This window comes from Asterias amurensis, chromosome 4 (assembly GCF_032118995.1).
Source record: "Asterias amurensis chromosome 4, ASM3211899v1".
NCBI classification, from domain to species: domain Eukaryota; kingdom Metazoa; phylum Echinodermata; class Asteroidea; order Forcipulatida; family Asteriidae; genus Asterias; species Asterias amurensis.
The window spans coordinates 2,759,066-2,778,055 of NC_092651.1; the positions used below are offsets into that span (position 1 = coordinate 2,759,066).

Below are 18,990 nucleotides of genomic sequence, written 5' to 3' on the forward strand. Positions count from 1 at the left end.
CAAATAAAACAAATGTTTTTCGAGCGATAAAATAAGACAAAACTTGACACCTTTGTTGCTCACTGGTTTGTGTGACCTTCACAACAAGTAGCATAATCTTTCATATTATAACCTATTTTTGTCAACGTTGTTGTTTTCATAGGTGAGCTTGGTTGTCAGTTTGATGTACATTTTCTGCATCTAGAATGGGTGAGACTCAAGAGACTGTGGACTGGTGTTGGGCGCTTCAATACCAAGATGTGAATGTGGAACCTTACTGAGGATCCAGCCTGTGACTCACACAATCATACCATCATATTAACCAGCAACGTCTCCTGTGTACCTCAGGTGAGTTTAAAATGTTTCAAAATTTATTTCTTTAACATGTTTAAAGACTCTGGACACTATTGGTAGTTGTCAAAGACTAGCCTTCACAGTTGGTGTATCTCAACATATGCACAAAAAAGTAAACCTGTGACAATTTGAGCTCAATCGATCGTTGAAGTTGCGAGATATAAATGAAAGAAAAAACACCTTTGTCACACGAAATTGTATGCTTTCATATGCTTGAGTTTGGGACTTGAAATTCTAAATCTGAGGTCTCGAAATCAAATTTGTGGAAAATTAGTTCTTTCTCTAAAACTACATTACTTCAGAGGGAGCCGTTTCTCACAATGTTTTATACTATCAACCTCTCCCCTTTACTCATTACCAACAAACGTTTCATGCTAATAATTATTTTGAGTAAATACCAATAGTGTCCACTGCCTTTAAGGGTTTGGGGCCGTTTGCTTTAGGGACAGTTACAGGAGTAGAGGAAAACCAATGACAGATTGGTCAAAGGTTCACAAATGACAGTGGATGAGAAGTGTGTGTAGGATAATCAGTTAGAGCTGCAGCCAAAGAGTGAAAAGGAGGACAATAAGGCCCCCATTGAAAGTGAATATACTTCTGGGTGTTCAGACATTAGAAAGTTCTGTGATGTAAATGAATGAATTCCATTTTTTGTACCATTTGTGTAATAACTGGGTGTTATTTCAAGATAAAGGAAACACAAGCCCATTGTGACACATTGAAACCAACAGAGTGTGCGTAGTTACAGTAACCAGGCTCTTGTACTTTGTGCTTAGATAGCCAAATACTAGCATTGTTCATGGCACTGTCGTCTGTATCTAATGTATCTGGATCCCAGGAAAGCTAAACCTTACTCATATATGGCAAAGAACACACAGACTGAAATACATACATGTAGTGCATGTATGTACATGTAGACCAGGGTTTTCCTGATTACCTTTAAAAGGCAGTGGATGGACACTATTGGTAATTACTCAAAATAATTATTAGCATAAACCCTAACTTGGTAACGAGTAAAGGGGAGAGGTTGATAGTATAAAACATTGTGAGAAACGACTTCCTCTGAAGTAACATAGTTTTCGAGAAAGAAGTAATTTTCCACGAATTTGATTTTGAGACCTCAGATTTAGAATTTGAGGTCTCGAAATCAAGCAACTGAAAGCACACAATTCTGTGTGACAAGGGTGTCCCACCTCCAATTGGCCTATGATTGCACCACAAAGCATCATTTAAAAATGCAAAAATTTTCCCGGGCCCTTCAGCGGGGCACCGTGGCCCTTCATCAGGGCCCTGTATGTACATGTACCCACCGCTGTAAAGGCTTTACGCCTGAATGCTCTTTCGTTGACAGATTTGCCCCACCCTGCCTACAAAAAGGGGTGGGGGTGTGAAGTGTGGGGGACACTATCAAATGTTCCCCTTACCCCCCCATATTTTTCATTTCAGGTGGGAATTGAACCCACTACCTTTGCATTGATAATTCAATTTTCCCGGGCCCTTCAACGGGACCCTGATACCCATCGCTGTAAAGGCTTTATGCCTGAATGGTCTTTCATTGACAGATTTGTGTGTCCCCCCCCCCCCCCCCCGCCTACAAAAGAAGGGGGTTGTGAGTGGATGTGGGCACTATCAAATGTTCCCTTCCCCTCCATGTTTGTCAGTTCAGGTGGGAACTGAACCCACCACCTTTGCATTGATAATTCAGATGGCATACCACTAGACCATTGAGCTAGCCCGAAGCCCGATGGCTACAGGCAGTTCAAATCCTGTTAGCAGTGAGTGCCACAATTGCATCTGGGATGTCCGCCCCCCCCCCCATGTTTGACCATCTTTATCTTGAAGCCCAAGTATTGCACTGTGTCGAACCAAACCCTGTGCCATGGGCATCAATACTACTGGGGCCGTCGGGGGACACGTCTCTCACTTTTTAAAGGGTGTGGGAAACTATATCAAATGCCACCCCCCCCCAGTTTTTGACCAGCTTTATCATGGGGCTCAAGTATTGCACTGTGTAAGACCAAACTCTGGGTCTTGCCCTGGGCATCAATCCTGGTGGCGACGGGGGACATGTCCCCCCCTTATGTGGGTCGGCGGGGGATACGTTCCCCACTTTATAAAGGGTGGGAAAACTATATCAAATGCCCCCCCCCCCCCTAGTTTTTGACCAGCTTGATCATGAAGCTCAAGTATTGCACTGTGTAAGTCCAAACCCTGCGTTCTGCCCTGGGTATCAATCCTGCTGGGGCTGTCGGGGGACACGTCCCAACTTTTTAAAGGGTAGGGGACATTATATCAAATGCCCCCTCAGTTTTTGTTAACTGGTATACTGTATATATTCAGCACATGCCATTACCAGACTTCTAAAGTCTTGTAGATAGTGTATGTTCATTATACAGTGATGCTCTTTTTCTGCACAATACTGTGCTAAAAGGTTTAAAGCGAACCCCAGATGCCTCATATAGCATCCCTGTTATGACTTGATGTGTGGTGGCCCCCCCATCTTTCAAGGCAGATTGACAGTTTGACACCCATGCATAAAAAGATCTCTTAATTGAAACATCTAAAAAACCTGTTGTGCTAAATGAGACTCTAGTTTTGGGTTTTATTTTCTTCCTATAGATTGTTTGTTAACTTTCAAATGATATTCAAGATGAGGTGGTGCTGTCTCTTAGATTTCCCAACTGTGGTTTTTCCAGTCCAGATAAAATCAACAAATAAATAACACGTAATATAGGTACAGGGCTAATGATGTACAAACTGTGCACAGAGCTACTTGTTGTTATAGTCAAAGATCAAACAAACAACCATTTATAACAATCAATGGCCAGATTATCCGTTTATTGGAGTATGGCTATTGATAATGAACTTGGACTTTAAGCACGAAAACAGTTTGAAGTATGTCTAGGTTTGTTGCTACTGTCAGAGCACATCCAGTGAATATTGTATACATTGGATTAAAGTATAGGCGCACTCTTTAGAATACCGATTTAAAGAAATCCCATGATTTCAGTTTGTAGTTTTTTGTTTTTGTTTCTTTGTCAAGCTGTAACATACAGTACAAGTAGAGTGCGTTTGATTAGCTTCCCATCGGTGTATGGGTAAAAATCAAAATTAATGTTTTTTATCCCCGATGCAAATAACATCTCTTATATCCTTGCGATACCCGCTGCCAAAACATAGGATTTGATATGCTTCTAGCTACCGGGCAACCTCGATAGTCTAGTTGGTAAGATACTGCTCTAGAATTGCAAATGTTGTGGGTTCGAATCCTACCCGAGTAACATGCCTGTGATATTTTTTCACAGGACTCGGGAAAGTACTGACTACATTGTACACAGTGCTAACACACATCGGTGTATGGGTAAAAAAACAAAATTAGTGTTGTAGTTTTTTTGTTTTTGTTTTTTGTCTAGCTGTAACATACATACATCGTAGAGTGCATTTGATTAGCTTCCCTGGGTCGCCCCTGAGGTGCTCACTCGGGTGAGCTCCTGACAAGAGCTCGACCCGCGGTGCTCACTCGGGTGAGCTCCTGACAATAGAAAATCAAACGATCACTCACCCTCTCGTGGTGACGTCCATGCACCTTGGGCCAGCCCAGAGTGACCTATCCACAAGCAGGGCACTTGGGGCTGACCCAGGTGAACCCCTTGAATGACGTCAAAGCTATTTGAATGTACCGGGGGGCAGATCGGGGTCGACCCAGGGAAGGTAATCAAATGCAGTCATTAAAGGAACATTACAGATTCTTTTTTGCTAAGGAACTTAAACAGTTGCTGGCAGTGTAAGTATGTGATCCACCATGAACATAAACTGATGACACACCTGTAGAAGTTTGGCATCGATCGGCCATCTTTGACATGAGAAAATAGTGGTAAAATGATTATTTAAACAAAACTGAATAAAACGCCCACTGAGTTATTAACTCAAAACATGAAAATAGTTTTATTTATTACTCATCAAATATGACATTTCAGACAGTACTATTTCAAGGGATGTTTTTTATTCTACATGTACCGTCATGATTAGACCGTGGAAGTTTTTCATAAATCTGTGAATTTAGGCAAGTTTTGTTCTGACCAACCACATTTAAGCGTGACAAACAAACTAATTGGGTTCACACACAAAATGAAATCAAAAGGTTAGGCCCTATAATGGAATTTCATTTTTGAGGGTTTTTCCAAACTCGTTTAAAATGTTGAAAACACAAAGAGGTATAATCGCTAAGGGGCATAGTTTTAGGCTCATGTGAATTGTTTTAACAAATCTTTCTAAAGGCTGCCAAGGGCTGCAATTTAATCGCTTGAGAACAGTCCCAGACTTGGAAACAACCATTTATAATGATCAGTTATCAAGATTATAAGTTTGTTACAATATAGCTGTTAGTAATGAACAATTGTGGACTTTAAATACAAAACTTGAGTTTGAAGTACTTTTACATTTAGGTCTGTTCTCAGCTACTGTACATGTTATTGCATCCAGTGATTATTGTGTACATTAGATAAAAGTAGCGCCTACGTGTACTCTTTGGAATACTGGTCTTAATGTTTCTCTTGTTTTCAGTATTTCTTTGCCTGATTTCAAATTTTATAAATAGTTTCATCATAATCCATTTAATTTAGCAAGAGTTTTACACACTCAAGCAAGCTCCAGGGTTCCTTTTTCATTCTTGTTGCATTCAATTATTTGGTTTTGGGGGGCATTAGAAACTCACATTGTCCATTTTGACACTCAGTTTTTCCCACAAAGTTCAAAACATTGAGAGACTTGCCCCAGTGTATCAGGCATGGTGTATTGCAGGTTATATGGGATGCTATAAACATCTATAGAGCAAGGCCCAGCTTGCTCTATGGTACATCACATAGGTGTAATAGTTCAACAACTTAACATGCCTGTCTTACAAGGTAATAAGCACTGTGAGGCACCCATATAAAAGGTGCTGAAAAAAACCTTGATAAAACCTGAAATGTTTGAAGAATAAAATCCCCCCCCCCCCCCATTGCTGCTTCCTGGTTGTATCACAAACTTGTGTGTAATCCATTGGCTATACGGCAGTTAAAGGTTGTATGGCTTATGACTGTCACCCACAAGCAAAGGATGTTAACAGAATATAGACCGGCAGCCCAGAGCACTTTGGTTAAAGGAACGAGGTACCAATATTTGACTACGGGAACTTTTAGTGGATAACCTGACATAATCAGATATGGAGGTCTGCCGGGGACCCCCCGCTGCATGTGGCGCATGGACCCCCAACAAAGAGGCAAAATAATGGGCTGAATCAAACATTCTAGGTACCACATGAAACCAAGTGGAAATGGTCATTACCATGATACTAAGTAAACAAAATCAACCGCCAGACAAATTTTCTGCTGCATTAGGCCTGCCAGACACCCCCTTCCCCAAATATTTAGTGTACAAACCTATGGGTTGAAAATAACCAGTTGTCAAATTACCTTAGATTTACATGAAACTTTGTTTAACTGTTCCACTATGGCTAAAATGAACACAAACCAAAAATTAAATCCATACTCCATGTCGTTTCTGAGATACAGCCTCTTACAATATACTAAAATCTCCCCCTTTTGGAGCTCCCCCCCCCCCCCCCCCGGCCGACACCGCGAGTCGTGGTGGTATTCTTTCAAACGTTAAGCCCGTAATTTAATAACGACACCAGCTGTGCGGCTGAAAGGTGTATACTTTTTAAGTTGTGGCCCTTGATTCATAATTTGGCTGCATTGGGCCTACCAGACACCCCACCCCCGGGGTTCAACATCGGAGGAACAACCTAAAACCAAGTTGAAATTACCAATAGGCCTATTCTTAACACAAGACAATATCAGGTGCCGGACAAATGTTTTGCGCGGCAGACACCTCCCTTACCCAGGTTAAACATCAAAGGAATCACCTGAAACCAAGTAATGACCAACCACACTATTCTTTGACGTCCAGTATCAATCACCAGACGAAAGTTTTGCTGCATTGGGCCCTGCAGACACCTCCCTTCCCCCGGGTTAAACATCTGAGGAACCACTGAAACCAAGTTGAAATGTGACCAATACAATATTATTCTTAATACAAGTATCAACTGCCAGACGAAAGTTTTGCTGCATTGGGCCCGGCAGACAACTCCCTCCCCCTGGGTTAAACATCAGAGGAACCCCCTGAAACCAAGTTGAAATGATCAATAACAATATTCTTTAGTATCAACTGCCAGACAAAAGTTCGGCTGCATTGGGCCTGGCAGACAACTCCCCCCCCCCCCCCCCCCCCCCCGGGGTTAAACACCAAAGGAACCACCTGAAACCAAGTTGAAATGGCCAATAACAATATTCTTAATACAAGTATCAACTGCCAGACGAAAGTTTTGCTGCATTGGTCCCGGCAGACAACCCCACTCCCTCTGGTTTTAGAAGAACCGCCTAAAACCAAGTTGAAATAACCAATAACAATATTCTTAATACAAACGGAAGTATCAACCGCCAGACATATGTTTCTTCATTGGGCCCGGCAGACACCTCCCAAACACTGAGGTTAAACTTCGAAGGAACGACCTAAAACCAAGTTGAAATTACCAATAACAATTATCTTAAACCAAGGGGGTGGGGGTGTCTGGCGTGCCCAATGCACCAATTTTTTTGTCTGGCGTGTTGTTATGATACTTGTATTAAGAATAGTGTAAATTGGTCATTTCAACTTGGTTTGAAGTGGTTTCTCTGATGTTAACCCGGGGAGGGAAGGTGTCTGCCGGGCCCAATGCAGCAAAACTTTCGTCTGGTGATTGATACTGGTATTAAGAATATTGTTATTGGTCATTTCAACTTGGTTTCAGGTGGTTCCTCTGATGCGTAAAACCCGGGGGAGTGGGGTTGTCTGCCGGGCCCAATGCAGCAAAACTGTTGTCTGGCAGTCGATAATGGTATTAAGAATATTGTTATTGGTCATTTCAACTTAAATTCAGGTGGTTCCTTTGATGTTTACCCCGGGGGAGGGGAGGTGTCTGTCGGGCCCAATGCAGCAAAACTGTTGTCTGGGAGTTGATACTTGTATTAAGAATATTGTTATTGGTCATTTCATCTTAAATTCAGGTGGTTCCTTTGATGTTTACCCCGGGGGAGGGGAGGTGTCTGTCGGGCCCAATGCAGCAAAACTGTTGTCTGGCAGTTGATACTTGTATTAAGAATATTGTTATTGGTCATTTCATCTTAAATTCAGGTGGTTCCTTTGATGTTTACCCCGGGGGTGGGGGTGTCTGTCAGGCCCAGTGCAGCCAAATTATGAATCAATGGCCACAACTTAAATAGCATACAATTTTTAGCCACACAGCTGATGCCGTTATTAAATTACGGGCTCTTAACGTGTGAAAAGAATACCACCACGACGCGCGATGTCGTTCGGGGGCGGAGCGCCAAAAGGGGGAGATTTTAGCATTTTTTAAGAGGCTGTATCTCGGAAACGATATGGAGTATGGATTTAATTTTTGGTTTGTGTTCATTTTAGCCATAGTGGAACAGTTAGACAAAGTTTCATGTAAATCGGAGGTAATTTGACAACTAGTTAATTTCAACCCATAGGTTTGTACACTAAATATTTGGGGAAGGGGGTGTCTGGCAGGCCTAATGCAGCAGAAAATTTGTCTGGCGGTTGATTTTGTTTACTTAGTATCATGGTAATGACCATTTCCACTTGGTTTCATGTGGTACCTAGAATGTTTGATTCAGCCCATTATTTTGCCTCTGTGTTGGGGGTCCATGCGCCACATGCAGCGGGGGGTCCCCGGCAGACCTCCATATCTGATTATGTCAGGTTATCCACTAAAAGTTCCCGTAGTCAAATATTGGTTACCTCGTTCCTTTAACCAAAGTGCTCTGGGCTGCCGCTCTAATAGGGAGACCACCACCTACATGTGTAGCTCAGTTGGTAGAGGGTGTTGCATTTTTGCAGAGGTCATTGCGTTTTTGAAGAGGTCATTGGTTCAATTACCGCTCTATAGTCACTTTGTTTTTGTTCGTCTAAACGAATGAAATGAAAGAACTGATGTTCACTGTATATTGTAAATGTACATGTTAGAAACTTAATATAATTAAGTAAACGTTGTAAATTAAAAGAACATAATTTCCACAACCTTTGCCACACTGGCTGGAGTTCATTGGTTCCAGCTCCAATTTGTCCTCTTTTTAGGATTTGTGTTCATTACCTTCTTCATCAGTCTTGAAACTTGGAAGATTACACTTCAATTTCTTTCCAAAGAAGTTAATTAAACTTACCAAACATCTCTTTCTTTTCAGTAACATTATAGTAAGACCAACATGTACAGTGTTTTAATCACAACTCCTTTCAATCAATTCAACGTTGATTTATTATTCTTTTTGATTTGTTTCAAAGACTTTATGCCGGAAGGAACTAAAGTAAAAGTAAAGGAACAAGAAAGCTCCTCTTCATGTTTGCACATTGAATGGTAAGTGCCATACAAATGAATCTGACATTTGATGTAGTGATAAATTGGTTCACTCTGGAGAAGTGTATCCTGACAAATTCTTGCCTTTACCTCTTTTAAACATATTAAAGGGAATTTCAGTTTCCACTGTTCATTTAAAGGCACTGTAAACCTTTGGTAATGTCAAAGACCAGTCTTCTCACTTGGTGTATCTCAACTCAGCATAAAATGTTAAACCTGTTAAGAATTAAACTCAATGGGTCGTCAAAGTTGCAAGAGAATAATTGAAGGAAATAACACACTTGTCGCACAAGTTGTGTGCTTTCTGTTCAGATGCTTGGTCTCAAAATCAATTCAAATGTTTTAGTGAGAGCTAACTTCTTTCTCCAAAACTATGTTACTTCACAGGGAGCCGTTTCTCACAAGGCTTATACTATCATCAGCTCTCTTTGCTCATAACCAAGTACATGTAAGTTTGTGCTAATAATTATTTTGAGTAATAACCAACAGTGTCCAGTGTCTTTAAGTGTGTCTACACATATTCTTGCCTCTATCTCTGTAAAACATATCAAAGGGAATTTTACTTTCCACTGTTCATTTAAGAAATTTTAGAAAACAACAAGTTATGATGAAACATAACATCAAATACGTGACCAGACAATGTACATGTGTTAGCTGTCTTACTTTAATATTTGCATTACACCTATATATACATGTGATAGATAACAAATGTTGTTGCGCAGCGCAGGCAAACAGCAAGGGTACATAAGTTCATGTACATGTACAAACACACCACAATAGGTTTTGCTTCAAGTCTTTTAAAGACACCGGACACTATTGGTAATTGTCAAAGACCAATCTTCTCACTTTGTGTATCTCAAGATATGCATACAAAAACAAACCTGTGGAAATTTAAGCTCAATTAATTGTCGAAGTTGCAAGATAATAATAAAAGAAAAAACACCCTTGTCACACGGACTTGTGTGCATTGAGATGGTTGATTTCGAGACCTTGAATTCTAAATCTGAGGTCTCAAAATCATTCGTGGAAAGTTACTTCTTTCTTGAACACTACGTTTTTTCAGAGGGAGCCGTTTCTCACAATGTTTTATACTATCAACAGCTCACCATTGGTTGTTACCAAGTAAGTTTTTATGCTACCAATTATTTTGAGTAATTACCAATAGTGTCCAGTGCCTTTAAACTTTGCGGATGTACCGAGTTGAAAGTCCACTTCTTTATTTGCTGTACTCCGCTGTACCAGATATCCAACTCTAGGGACCTTTTGTAAATATCTGCTACGCTACTCTACGTGATTCCAAAGGTAAAACAATTTGTCGCCAGCGCCATTTTTGCTTAGAACATTGTTTGTGAGAAGACCTCAGTAGTACGCATAGCTGTGATCAACGATATTTGACAGTGTTTACAGTACACAGCGACAAGGTGAGTACAAATCATTAAACAAAATTAAACCTTTGCTCAAAACTCTGGGCTTTGATAGGCCTACGTACATGTAACTATTTATTTATTTCAGGAATTAGCCTTTAACAATGTACTCAGCTTCGTTAAAAAATGATTAATTCACAGGCAATGTTTTTGTGTAAATCAGAGGTGTCATGGGTGTCATGTAGACTCTCTGGTTTGAATTTCGAAACTCAATCTCATCTTCAGTTTATATTCATGTACCTCATGTCATGGTGTTAGTCAGAGGGGTGTCTTGGTGTCTTGTAGACTCTCTGGTTTGAATTTAGAAACTCAACCTCATCTTCAGTTTACATGTGCCTCATGTCACGGTGTTAGTCAGAGGGGTGTCTTGGTGTCTTGTAGGCTCCTTGATTTGAATTTATAAACTCAACCTCATCTTCAGTTTACATGTGCCTCATGTCATGGTGTTAGTCAGAGGGGTGTCTGGGTGTCTTGTAGACTCTGGTTTGAATTAAGAAACTCAACCTCATCTTCAGTTTACATGTGCCTCATGTCACGGTGTTAGTCAGAGGGGTGTCTGGGTGTCTTGTAGACTCTCTGGTTTGAATTTAGAAACTCAATCTCATCTTCAGTTTACATGTGCCTCATGTCATGGTGTTAGTCAGAGGGGTGTCTGGGTGTCTTGTAGACTCCTTGGTTTGAATTTAGAAACTCAACCTGATCGTCAGTTTACATTTGCCTCATGTCATGGTGTTAGTCAGAGGGGTGTCTGGGTGTCTTGTAGACTCCTTGGTTTGAATTTAGAAACTCAACCTGATCGTCAGTTTACATTTGCCTCATGTCATGGTGTTAGTCAGAAGGGTGTCTGAGTGTCTTGTATAATCATTGGTTTGAGTTTTAGAAAAAAATGTTTTGTAGGATAGACTGGCATAAACAAAATTAATGTAAATTTAATGTTTTAACATTCTCTGGACATTTCATATTTACCTTTGGTCAAATGATGTTCTTTTTTGATAATATCTTAAACATGTGTACTTTTTTTTTCTTGACACAAATGTACACAAAATATAAGAGTTTGGACAACTACCCAAAACAATGTTATAATTTCAAATTGATTGGTGTTTCATTAGGTCGATGGGCTTGACCAAACACTGATGTGTGATCAGCATTAATTAGGCATTAATTACAGGATTCTCATCACTCTGTGCTGGGATGCTCAGTGGGCTAGTAGTAGTTATCAGCTCTAGGATGCTGTGGGTCATGGGTTTGAATCCAACCTGAGTAGGTTGCTTGGGATTTGTTTCTGCATCACTCCAAGGAAAGCACCGAGTATACATTGGTTATCACACATTGGTGAATGGTGAAGTACTTTTCTTGTCCTATCTTCCAGTCCTATCTTCCAGTGTTTTATTTGTGCCATTATCTGTTAGTTTAAAGACGTGTACTGAAAGCGGTTCTAATAAATTTAATGCTTGATCTTATTTAAAAGTAATGTTTTGCTCCTTTGTCCCTGTTTTCAGATAAAATGGCTTCGTCAATCCCACCAAAGGTTTCAGCTATTGAGAAAATTGTCCAGAATCATCTAAAGTGCGGTATTTGTTTTGATCCATACAAGGACCCTAAAATACTGGACTGTCTGCACAGCTTCTGTAAAATCTGTTTGCAGACATACCAGTCTACCAACTACGAAGATGCTACGATGCTTATTTGTCCTGTGTGTCGAAAAAAGACACAACTTCATCAGAAAGATGTGCAGGCTCTCAAAACTAACTTCAACATAACTGGTCTTGCAGATCAACTGGAGCAGGTCAGCTTATCTGAAGACAACCGGTGGGTTTGTAAATTATGTAAGGACAAAAATGAGGCAACTCATTTCTGTTTTGACTGCCCAGCGATCTTTTGTGCAAACTGCTACAAAGTGCACCAGAAAAGCCACAGAGTAAACACTTTGAAAGACATTAATGATGGGAAGATTGCAAGCAAAGAAAGAAAACCAAAACGCCATCCGGAATGCCAAACTCATGAAGGTGAAGTGATGTGGTTCTACTGTACAACATGTGATGTGATGATTTGCCAAGTTTGTACTGTCATAGATCACTGTAAACCACAACATGAGTATATTGACTGCAACCAAGCATCATCCACATACAAACAGTCATTGGCTCAACTCTTTACTCCCCTTGAAGAAACCATGAAGAAGCTTGAACAATCTCAAGCAACTGCCTCAACAATGAAAGACAACCTAAACATTGCAGTTAAGAGAACCATGGCAGACTTGAAGAACAGAGCTGATGAGATCAAGGCTGAGGTAACAGCTCTAGAGAGTCGCATCATGAATGAAATAAAAACCATCCATAAAGATCGGAACAAGAAATTGGAGGAATTTCAGCAAGCAGTAAGTGTGAACTTGCAGCAAATACAGCAATCATTGCAGAGCGCCAAAGATGTCAGCAAGAATTCATTAGCTCCTGACTTCCTTGCAGTCTATTCTACTATCAGTCAAGAGTTGAAGGAACTCAGAGATCAAAATCAACCCAAGATAGATCCAACCCTTTCCGATCTGAGATTCACTCCAGGGGTTTGTGACATCTCCCTGGGTAATCTGCTTATGAAGGAGCCAAGGTGGGAGCTTTGTTTGGAGTATGATGAAGGAATCGATGGGGCTAGGGATATTGACGCCTCTTTACCTGGGGGTGAGATGGCAGTGGCAAACTCTGGGAATAGCAGAGTGGTAATCTACGACACTACAGGACACCAGAAGAAAACTATCAAACTACCACAACGTAAGTCCTTTACAATTTAAGTCTTTAGTTAGAGGTGTATTTATGCTGTAACTCTCAGTTCAAACAGTTATAAAAGCTGCAGTTGATTAGTTGTCAGTCGAACAATATTTCGTGAAAGTAAGTCACTACTGTCCAAAACTGAAACCAAATCTGAAAAAGTTTAATCAAATTGATCAACTCGAGTCAATCTTTAAAACCCTGCAGTGGGGGACCTGTTTGGTTGCAAAGCCCCTTTGGTCATTGTCATGCTGGCATTTGTCCCCCACATAGGTTTTAAATGATTTTTTTATATTTATAATTTAAACATTTACAATATCTCAGGTTTTTTTTTTCACTCCTCCAGGTATTGCCAGGGTAATTTATGTTGTTTTAAATCAGGCTGTAGTGCTGTTATCCATACTTTCTACACGATCACTGAATCCACTCTATCTACTGTCACTCTGAATATTTATATTCTTCTATCCAACACCATCAACAAAGAAATTTCTATTTCTAAATGAATGAATAAATAATGTAGCGGATTCACCTTGGTATCTCGCAGGGTACCTCTGGACTTCGGCCCCTGGATGAGCGGTTACCACAGAGACCAGTGGGGCGGACTCGTTTCGGGTGAAATCTACCCCCAGGCGCCTAGATAAATCACCCACACACACACACCACACACAGGGCTAAGACTCCAATTAGTTCACACTTGACACTGATTAATATTCGGAATTGGGCTGGTTTATTGAATCATTACTGGCGTTGCTAAGGGTTCCTGATTAGGTGCTAAGGCTGATTGGTTGTTAAATGAGAGACAATCTATAGAATCACTAGAACTTGGTTATTAATCATGAATGGACATCGGGACTGATTTACGAGGTGCAGCTACTCACCCTAGTCCGGCAGCGCTTCCAATGCAACAATTTGGTCCATAACTTGCTCCCGGACAACTAAACAGAACACCACCAAGCAGCAACACAGCCGGCAGCAGAAACAGCAGAGATCGAAGCAGCTACACTAAATGAACAGCAGGGAGAGAAGCCATGAGTGAGCACGTGCGACGCGCTTGTATACCCGCGCGAGGTACCCGCAACGCTATCTGATGCACGGACCGCAGCCCAAGCACCAGCGCCAAGCAAAAGGGAAATTCCCTCTAGCACGCAATGCATATTCCGCTACAATAACAACAATTAATGTTATTAAGGTAATTCATTTTAAGTAAAGACTGGAAATAAAAGTTAACAAGACTATGTTCAAAACCAGAGTTCTCTTGATAGTAGTCACCTTGCTAGTATGAACAGATTCATGTTTGTTGTCCTACTGTATTTGAAAATTGCACGTAGGTGCTTTGTGAGTTATTAGCAAAGTAATACAGACTTTTCTAATATGCGACAAAATTTAATAAATCAAATGTATCTTTTGCATTTTTCACAATCATCAAATTAAACAGATTGAAGTAATTTGCGAATTAATTGTCATTGTATTGAGTCCTATCCATTAAATCACTTATTTTTCAGGTCCAAGGGTTGTTGCTGCATTCAAGAATCGGTTTGTGATTGTTGATAAGACCAACTCTGTCAAGATGTACAATAGGAATGGCAAAAAGATGTTTGAATTTAACACAGTGCCTCATAGTGAAGTGGGCAAGACATCAGTATACCTCCGCAGTGTAGCAGTCATGAAGGATACAATCATGGTCGGGGATGTGAGAAGGTCAGTTATAACTAAACACAGATCCAGTGATGGTTTACTCATTGGCACTGTTTCAGTTCAGACACAACCTTGGTTCTTGGCCATTGACAGCAAGGACAGATTTGTAGTCAGTGGTGGGGACAGACAACAGGTAGACATTGTTGGAATCAATGGTACTACACTATTCAGCATCAATCCAAAGATCAGTAGTCAACCAGTTGGAGACTGTAATGGTGTATGCTGTGACAGCTCAGCTATCTACATTGCAGTGTGGAATGGGTTTAACACTGGTCATATTCATCAGTATGACACTCAGGGTAGATTTCTCAGCTGTATTGCTCAGCGTCTGTACCTTCCATGTGGAATCTCATTGACATCAGATGGTCAGCAGCTTGCAGTGGCAGACTGTAAATCAGTGCAGATTTATAACAAGGTGTAATGTTATCTGATTATGATGATACTGGTAAGAGAAACAATTGCTACAAGTACAACATGTACATTGATATGTAATGACCACAGTGTGTCCATAAATCAATCTAGAATTGAACAGAGACGTGTGTTATTTATTTCTTAATTCTAACAATAATTTTAATCAGTTTAAATTAGAAGCTCACATTTAGTTTAATTGATTCGTAACATCAGTAAAACATCCACGCAATTGTCTTATTCAAACCTAAACGTAGTGAACTCTAGTAGTGTTTAATTATCTTTATTTTTAATTAACTTTTCTTAAAACACTCACAAATATTTGGACATGTGAATGGACATGGAGGCTCTCACTGGAAATAATTTGAGTTGATTTGGAGTAACTTTGACTGGATAACCAAGTTTGTTTCTCTGTAGTCAGTTCATAATAACAGTAGTTGAGTAAGTATTTCAAATAAAGTTTGATCTGTGTTTATACATGTACTGTACACTATTGGTAACTCCTCAAAATAATTGTTTATATAAAAAGCTCACTTGGTAAGGAGCAATGGAGAGCTGTTGATAGTACAAAACATTATTAGAAACAGCTCCCCTTGAAAGAAAATGCTGTTTAAGAAAGAGGTAATTTTTCACTTTAATAATAAAAAAGCATCAGGTCTATTACGGATCTAGAAGATCACAAATTGGTGCAAAGAGGGTGTTTTTTTATTCCATTTGTTTTGTATTGCAATTATGTGACCAACAGAGCCCAAGTTTGCACAGGTTTTTTATGTTATGCTTGTGTTGGGATACACCAAGTTAGAATACTGGTCTTTGATAATTTACCAAATGTGTCCAGTGTCTTTCAGAAACAGGTGTACATTAAAATCAAGTCATATAAAAACAAACACTTTACACATCAATTACAAGAGTTTGGTATTTACCTATAACAGAGGAGTTAACTTTAGTTTCATTGTATAATCAAGATCGTTTTCTGTAGAAGTGTCTTGGCCAAGTGGTTAAGAGCAAAGAAATCAAACTCTGGTGTGTGTGATCAGCAGAGTGTTGGTTCAAATCCCCCAGTCATGACTTTTGTGTCCTTAAGCAAGACACTTAACCATTGCTTCGTCCTTGGGATGGGACGTACATGTAAAGCCATTGGTCCAATGTGTTGTGTAACGCATGTAAAAGAATCCAGTGCACTTATCAAAACAAGAAGGGGCTTGCCCGGTTTTCCTAGTTGTGGCTGCTTTATGCATCGTAGCCCCTTGTAAACCTTTATGGTGCTACATTTTCAGAATTCATAACTTTAAATTTTGAAAAGTTCAAAGTTAACTTTAGTTTCATTGCATAATCAAGTCTGTTTTTGTAGTTGTTAGAAGTAATTTTATTGCTGATAATTCCAACTACCTGGATTTGCTGTTATGTTAAAGCCATTGGACCCGTTCGGTTCAGAAAAAAATAATAAAGTTCACAGATTTACAAATAACTTACAGGGTTTACAGAAGGCAATGGTGAAAGACTTCTCTTGAAATATTATTCCATGAAATGCTTTCCTTTTTGAGAAAACAGCAAAACAATATAAATTCTCGTTATCGAGAATTATGAATTTATTTGAAACGTATGTCATGACACAGCGAAACGCGCAGAAACAAGGGTGGGGTTTTTCCGTTGTTTTCTCCCGACTCCGATGACCGATTGAGCCTAAATTTTCACAGGTTTGTTATTTGTTAAAGAAGTCGTGGTACACAAAGTGTGGGACTTGGACAACACTGTACTGAAAGGGTCCAATGGCTTTAAAGGAATATGTGCCTTGGATCGGAGAGTTGGTCTATAAAAAACATTTGCAACCGTTCGTTATAAAATGCATATGGTTAGAAAGATGTTATACAAGTAGAATACAATGATCCACTCAAATTTGCCACGAAATTGCGCGATTTTCCTTTTGCTCTGTGAACAAACACGGTCAGCCAAGTTCGACTCCCATAAATGGCCGACCGTGTTAGTCAAGAGGTAAAAGGAGAACCATGCAATTTCGAGGCAAATTTGTGTTTATAGACCAACTCGACCGGTCCAAGGCAATGTGTTCCTTTAAAGGCAGTGAACACTATTGGTAATTGTCGAAGACTAGCCTTCACAGTTGGTGTATCTCAACATATGCATAACATAACAAACCTGTGAAAATTTGAGCTCAATCGGTCATCGAAGTTGCGAGATAATAATGAAAGAAAATTAACTCTTGTCGCAAAAAGCTGTGTGCATTTAGATGGTTTATTTCGAGACCTCAAGTTCTAAATCTGAGGTCTCAAAATAAAATTTGTGGAAAATTACTTCTTTCTCAAAAACTGTGGGACTTAAGATGTAAGAGGGAGCCGTTCCTCACAATGTTTTATACCATCAACCTCTACAAATAACTCGTCACCATGAAAGGTTTTATGCCAATAATTATTTTGAGTAATTACCAATAGTGTCCACTGCAGGTGTGTTTTTAAAGTTTGCTTTCTGAGCTATATTGGGAGTACATTTTGCTTGATAATCAAGACTGGTTAACGCTGTTGATAATGCATACAAAAAGTAGTTTAGTTTGACTTAGTTTGAGTAAGTTTGATCTGTATAGTAAAGACATTGCAGTGGATTATTGCTCATGAAAAGTTGCTTGGAGTAATGCTACTCTATCTCTAAAGCAAAGTATATTCAACTGTTGACATTGTTAATAAATCTGGAGATGATTCTCACTCTATTGTTATTTTTTTCAAGTGAAGATTTATTTCATTTTCTTTCTCCCTCATTTTGACTGTCTAGAAGAACTGCTCTGAGCTAAGAGATAATTCCTTGCTTTAACAATTTTTAGGAATAGTTGAAGTTACTTTATGGATCTTGAAGAAGCTCAAATCTTTTCTGAAGTAAAACAATGAAATTGAAGAATTTGAATGGTTACATACTTTTATTTGTTTTCTGAAGTACAAACACCATCGGACATTTTACTTTTAGATGTTTTTTATACAGAGAAAGTAATGGCAGATTTAGAAAGCTTGTGCATTTAGCGCAAACACTGTTATCAGATTGAGTTAAAATTTAAAATTTGAGCTCGTTGAACTGGAATTACCCTGTGAACCAATTCAAATGTACCCAATCAGCGATGTTTTGCAGCTCATCCCTTCCTCGGGTTAGTGATGAGAAGTATCAATATAGCGCTGCCTGCAATAGCCTGGCTGGGATAACGAATAATCTTATTGTAGTTTAACCCTCTTATTGATGTGTGATAAGCGCTGTATACTCACTGCTTCCAGAGTCATGTGGAGAGAAAAATGAACCTCAGACAGAAGATGGTCCTCATGAATAAGATTCTGAACATGGTGTAAGGATCATCATTGGTTGGAATTCTACTGGATTTCACTTTCTCATCATCTTTGTTCTTTACAGAAGGAGAACTCAAGTCCAGCTCAGTGTCTTGAGGATGAGGAGTGTGGGAGTCTAACGCTGAAGCAGATGATGTCACTGCTTGAGCATGAACTAGACCGAAAAATCAGGTATGAGATGAGAGTAACCATGTGTTGTGTCTGAGAGTCAAGAAATAGGATTGCAGACAAATCCACTGTCAAATAACATTCTTCTGCTTAGAGTATTGCTTACAAATATTCTTAAACATAGATCTTAACTGCTAGATCTTAACTGCTAGGCCAATCAGCTCACCCAGTGACAAGAAGCAAGTTTGAATCATATTAAAATAGTGAGGCAGTTGAGATGGTAGTCCACCTTCCTCATTCTAGAGTAGATCTTAACTGCTAGGCCAATGAGCACACCCTGTGACAAGGAGCAAGTTTGAATCATAATGAAATACTGAGGCAGTTGAGATGGTGGTCCACCTTCCTCATTCTAGAGTAGATCTTAACTGCTTGGCCAATGAGCTCACCCAGTGACAATAAGCAAATTTGAA

General features: G+C 39.7%; 1 protein-coding gene across 1 annotated transcript; it reads left to right on the forward strand.

Moving 5' to 3' along the window:
* The first annotated feature begins 9,918 nt into the window (after window positions 1–9,918).
* Window positions 9,919–18,526, forward strand: LOC139936070 (E3 ubiquitin-protein ligase TRIM33-like). Its single transcript, XM_071930795.1, has 4 exons — window positions 9,919–10,209; window positions 11,712–12,974; window positions 14,474–15,111; window positions 18,477–18,526. Exons 2-3 carry the CDS (start codon window positions 11,717–11,719, stop codon window positions 15,085–15,087), a joined length of 1,872 nt encoding a protein of 623 aa, XP_071786896.1. The 5' UTR covers window positions 9,919–10,209; window positions 11,712–11,716; the 3' UTR covers window positions 15,088–15,111; window positions 18,477–18,526.
* Window positions 18,527–18,990: the final 464 nt, after the last annotated feature.